At 31.5% G+C, this 5,914-nt stretch overlaps 1 protein-coding gene across 4 annotated transcripts; it reads left to right on the plus strand.

Annotated features, from left to right (window-relative positions):
- The first annotated feature begins 539 nt into the window (after positions 1 to 539).
- Positions 540 to 4,854, plus strand: LOC127119941 (WAT1-related protein At3g28050). Of its 4 annotated transcripts, XM_051050313.1 has the most exons (8): positions 540 to 832; positions 963 to 1,028; positions 1,476 to 1,589; positions 1,684 to 1,915; positions 2,490 to 2,648; positions 2,940 to 3,091; positions 3,380 to 4,212; positions 4,437 to 4,854. In XM_051050313.1, exons 1-7 carry the CDS (start codon positions 639 to 641, stop codon positions 3,552 to 3,554), a joined length of 1,092 nt encoding a protein of 363 aa, XP_050906270.1. In that variant the 5' UTR covers positions 540 to 638; the 3' UTR covers positions 3,555 to 4,212; positions 4,437 to 4,854. The 4 variants fall into 4 exon arrangements, with proteins under 4 accessions (XP_050906270.1, XP_050906278.1, XP_050906286.1 ...); XM_051050321.1 differs by lacking the exon at positions 3,380 to 4,212 and having other exon boundaries at positions 4,310 to 4,854; XM_051050329.1 differs by lacking the exon at positions 2,490 to 2,648.
- The last annotated feature ends 1,060 nt before the right edge of the window (positions 4,855 to 5,914 follow it).

The following is a 5,914-nucleotide window of genomic DNA, read 5'->3' on the forward strand; positions in this document are numbered from 1 at the left end:
AGGAGCATTGGCACCTCCTCATGAGGGCCAATGCATGCGCCAATAGCATTGACGTCTCCTCATGAGGAGCCCAATACATGCGCCAATTCTATTGGCGCCTCCTCTTAATGCATTGAGAATGTGCCAATTCATTTGACACATCCTCTTCAAAACCTGATTATTTTGATAATTTTTTTAAATTATTGATTATTTTCGAATTTAAAAAAAATGATTATTTTAAAAAAATTCTTAAATTAAAGTAGTACATTTAGAAATAATTAATTAATTAATTTTAAAATCAAATTCCTAAAAAATACGGATAATTTTTTATGAAAATTCTAAGATATTTTGTATACGCAATTATAATAATAATAATAATAATAATAATTATTATTATTATTATTATTATTATTATTATTATTATTATTATTTTTATTTTTTTTTGTTATTATTATTATTATTATTATTATTATTATTATTATTATTATTATTATTATTATTATTATTATTATAATAATGCAGCACATGTTTGATATAAATATGGTAGCAATTTAAGATGAATGGCTTAAATTTCAATTTTGGGAATTTGGTCAAAATCTAAATCTCATCGTAACATCTCAGAGAAATTCTGAATTTGAACAAGGTTTGCGAGAGAAAAGATGAGAAGAAGGTGGTCTTTCTACATGGATTTTCTACCAGTGGTTGTGATTATAAGCTTTGAATGTGTTGACATGGCTTTACTCACTTTATTCAAAGCAGCAACACTTCAAGGAATGAACAATCATGTCTTTATTGCTTACGCTTATGTTGTTGGTACTTCTGTTCTCTTACCTGTCACTCTTTTCACCAGAAGGTTCAATAAAATTAACATGTCATTGACATTGATTTCATCAATTTCACTCTGATTTTAAACATGCACTTATCTTATACATATTTCATTTGACTAATTTCTTCATGTGTTTCATTTTCATGTCCTTTTGAAGAGCAAGAGTGGTTCCTCCACTCAGTTTCTCCATTATATGGAAAAGTGTGCTTCTTGGGGCAATAGGGTAATGGAAAACTGACCTTTTACTTTACTACAATATCTGATTTGAATGTTGTTGAGATATGAATGGATATGTACTATAATTATCAAAGTTATCTTAAGTTTTTGGAGGTTATTTGTAGGTTAGTCACAGTTCAACTATGGCAAAATAATCCGTGATAAAGATTTTTATGGACCCTTTTTAAGTACGATTTAACTGTGACAAATTTTAAACCCTATGCGATAGTCTGTCTTGCACGGCCCTCAAAATTTACTTACCTTTGAGTTTGAATTTCAGATTAACAAGATCCCTTTCTTTTTGAAAACCGAAGGGTTAAGACCAAAAAGTATTATTAATTTTGTTATAACTAGCGTTTGATGTTGGTTAGTTTTGGTCAAAGTGGTCTCATTAATTTTATGCTTGTGATGATTTGTGTTTCGTGTTTTGGAATTGTATGGTCCTGTTATGCAGATGTGGATCTCAGATTCTGGGGTATATTGGTATTAATTATAGTTCTCCAACACTTTCTTCAGCAATTGCTAATCTCGTACCTGCTTTTACTTTCATGCTAGCTGTTACTTTCAGGTTTGATGATTATATTAGAATTACAGAGTGATTTACAATAAACACTATAGAAACATCTTAATCTGTTTTTTCCTCTTATCTCACTGCAATTAAGGATGGAAAAGTTAGCTTTTAAGAGTAGAAGTAGTAATGCTAAAGTAGTGGGAAGCATAATATCAATAGCAGGTGCTTTTGTCATGACTTTTTACAAAGGAAAATCCATCTTGAATTCCTCACCACTTCATCAACCAATTGGCTTTCTCAACTCAATGGATTCAAGTTGGGCCATTGCTGGCATTATTCTAACAGTTGACTACTTTCTGCTTTCACTATGGTATATTTTACAGGTAGGATTTTGCGCAGTGAGAGATTAGTAATTGACTACTATTTGTCCATGAAGCCCTTACACAAACATAAACACTCGACACAACACTGACATGTAGATATATCGATAATAGTTTGAAAGAAATGGAAGTGATTGACTGCAACCACATGTGTCGGTGAAAGACACTAACACATGTCACACACCAGATACGTCTTTAATATGAAGTGTTGGTTATTTATTAGAATGTGTGACAATTGACTTTCTAAATTTTCTTATTGACACCACACATATCAGATACCAGACACATCTTCAATCTAAAATATTGGTTATTTTTACTAGAATATGTGACAATTAGCTTCCTTGATTTTTTCATTGGCCGTTACTATAAATTTCACTTGATAACTGATGATATGTTGGAAAGTGTGTGTTATAGAAACTGTGAAAATGTTAGTATTACTCTTCTCTAAAGTATGCTTACTTGTTTTTTCAGAAAGTGCAATTCCTTTACAAATAGACATTTCTTCATTTCTTGTTATTTAATGAGAGCTTGAAATACTTAGTTTTAACCAGTTTCAGTTTCTATATTCATTTGACAGGTACATATCTTGAAAGAGTTCCCAGATGAACTAACCTTAGTCTTGTTATATTCCACAACTGCAACAATCATATCAATAGTTGTAGCTTTGTTATCAGTTCCAAATGCAAGTGCTTGGAAAATAGGACTAAATCTCTCACTCATCTCCATTGTTTCTTCTGTAAGATACACTGGAAACTACTGCTACACTTTAAAAAAAATTGAGTTGTGTTATTTTGACACTCAAATTTGATATCAACTTAGATCATTAACATAGTTTAAATGTTATTAATTATGTTCATTCGATGGTGTTGAGTTGATGATTATTGAATTGTAACACTTGTCATATTCGTTGATTATGCAGTGAATGTAATTAATCACATATTTAAACTGCATGATTTGAGCTATTTGTGTCGGAATTTGATATCAAATATAGTCGATATCATTATTGATGACACATTTCTTATTCCAGGGAATATTTGGAAAGTTAATAGGCAATCTAATTTATGCCTGGTCAGTTCACTTAAAGGGGGCTGTCTATGTTACATCATTCATGCCACTCCAAATCGCTATTTCTGGTATCTTGGGAGTTATATTCCTTGGTGATACGCTTCATATCGGAAGGTAACAATTCGATTTTTGTATTTAATTCTTATCTGAAACTCGGGGAAGATAGATTTTCGTAGCCTAATTTCTGTGAATAGAGATTGTTTTTAGGATTTGAATTCGCTATCTTTGGTCACAAGGCAGTAATGGACTTGAATCGATTAGGAAAATTTAGAATGCATCAGGAGTGGAAAATGAAGAGTTAGATAATAGGTTACCAGTTTGCTCATTTCTGATATTCTAACTTAATGATATGGTTGTTGAAGTGCTCATTTGTGTACATTTTGTTGTTGTTGCAATTTGAAGTATAATTGGAGCCATAATCATCTCAATTGGCTTTTATGGTGTATTATGGGGCAAAGCAACAGAAGAGATAGAGGAAGATGTTGGTAGTCTGGATTCATTATCTACAGAGAATGCACCTCTGTTGCAAAGTTATACAACTCAATCTTTTGAAAAGAAAATAGATGGAAATGTTTAAAAACATGATTATCAAATCAGAGATTCAATTACAAACCAGAATTCTTATCGGTCGAAGAGTCATGAATCAAATTTTGTAATGAATGGCAAGATTCAAGCACAATAAAATATGACATTTTAAGTAAAAATAAGTTTTGGTCCTATTTTTGTTTGAAGAGTAATCTAAATTCACATTTAAGGTTTAAGGTCCTATTTTTGTTCCTATTTCATTTTAAGTTGCATTTAGATATAAGGTTTAAATGTATTTTTTGGCCATGCACTATGGCAAAAGTTAACTTTTAGTCTCATATTTTAAAAATCAGCTTTTTATCCTTGAACTTTGTATCACTAACAATTTTAAATAAAATTAATAATTTAAGTGTTTAAATAAAAGATTGAGAATCATTTTATCGTTCCACTCATCATCTTCTTCCCCTTTCCAACCTGCAAATCCTAAGTCTCAAATCCAAAACCTAATACTTTGAATCCAAACACATATCAATCATCTCCTTTTAGCTCTAACCTCCAACCCAATTGTCATAATAGTATGTTTAAGAAATCCGTAAGCAACAGCAATAACATATTTTGTTGCGTGAGTAGCGAATGCAAAAGTGGTCTTAATGCGTCATTGATGACGACATGGACAAATGCGAATCCAGGTCACCGTTTTTATGGTTTTGGTATGTATAATATATGGAATTATTTGGTCATATTTTTATGTTGTTTTAAGAATGTAACCATAGATGTATTTTCATGCTTCTCCATTTCTGTCTCCAGATACATGGTTATAAGAAGTGTAACCACTTTGTTTGGTTGGACGAAGAAATCAAAAGAGTAAAGGAAGTTATCCCTACATTAATGTAACCATTGATGTATTTTCATGCTTCTCCATTTCTGGCTCCAGATACATGGTTACAAGAAGTGTAACCACTTTGTTTGGTTGAACGAAGAAATCAACCCTAGAGCGAAGGAAGTTATCTCTACATTAATGCGGAATTTAACTGATGAGAAGTAGAATGTTAAAGATGTCAATATTAAAGATGAAGAAATGAAGATAAAGATGAAACTTTTGAAGAAACAGTTGAAGTTCAACTGGATGATGACCATCATCATGTTATTTTTCTTAGTTGCTTCAATTCTAATGAAATAGGTGTTTAGTTGATTAGTTGTTATTTGATTAGGTTGTAATTCTGCTTCAATTCTAATGTAATTCAAGGTTCATTATTGAAGTGTAATTTTGCTTCAATTATAATGAAATTTTGCTTCAATTCTCATGTAACTATGGGTTCATTATTGAATGTTATTGGATATGTTGAATGTTATTGATTCCTGTTCGTTAAAACTTTCTCTGGATAACAAAACATATGTTGTTGAATATTTGGTATGTTCGTTACATCATATAACAAAATCTGGTATGATATACCATGAATAACAAAACATGACAAACCATGTTCATTACATCAGGCTAGGTTCATTACCCAATGAATAACAACATGATACAAAAAACATAACAAAACATAACAAAACCATGTTTGATACACAATGAATAGAAAAATGAAGTAAACATCATATAACAAAATACCATGTTCATTACATCATACCAGGTTCATTACAACATACCAACATAACATACCAAAAGATGTCACTAAAGACTAACATGTCACAAACCAACATAACATACCAGGTTCATGACTTAAAAAAACATAACGCTTCATTACAAATCATGTTCATTACAAAACACAATGGTTCATTACATACCAAAATACAAATTCATTTAAACCCTAATCTCGAGTTGCTCAAGATGCTTGAGACCCTTATGCAATTTTAGCCTGGTTTTCAGAGATCTTTTTCTTTCATTTTCCACCTTGCTTTGCCTTTTTTCCTTCTTTGTGTTGTCTCCCTTTGGAATTGTTCTGTCAGCTGCTCTTTTCCCCTTACAACTCCTTTTGTTATGACCCACTTTACCACATTTTTTGCAAGTTACATTTGCAAACCTCCTTGGCAGAATATATGGATTCCTTGACTTATCATTTGTCTTGTTTCTCATCTTCTTTGGACGACCAATTTCCCGTCTCATCACTGGTGGAGAAACTGGTGCATGTACACTCACAAACCATGGTTGTGGTCCATTTGTTGAAAATAAAATGTGTGAGTAGGTCTTCTCAAATGATGTCTTTCTACAAAACAAAAGAGTTCATAAATTAACATGCAACATGGGTCCAACAAGCAACATTAAATAAAAATGGTGGACCACTTGCTCGACAAAGACAATCTGGGACCATATGTTTAACTAAAAATGGTGGACCACTATGGTGACAAGAAAACATACCTTAAACAAAACTTTACCTAAACACTCATTTCAATGTTTTCGTTGCTCATCTT

This window comes from Lathyrus oleraceus, chromosome 1 (assembly GCF_024323335.1).
Source record: "Lathyrus oleraceus cultivar Zhongwan6 chromosome 1, CAAS_Psat_ZW6_1.0, whole genome shotgun sequence".
Taxonomy (NCBI): Eukaryota; Viridiplantae; Streptophyta; class Magnoliopsida; order Fabales; family Fabaceae; genus Lathyrus; species Lathyrus oleraceus.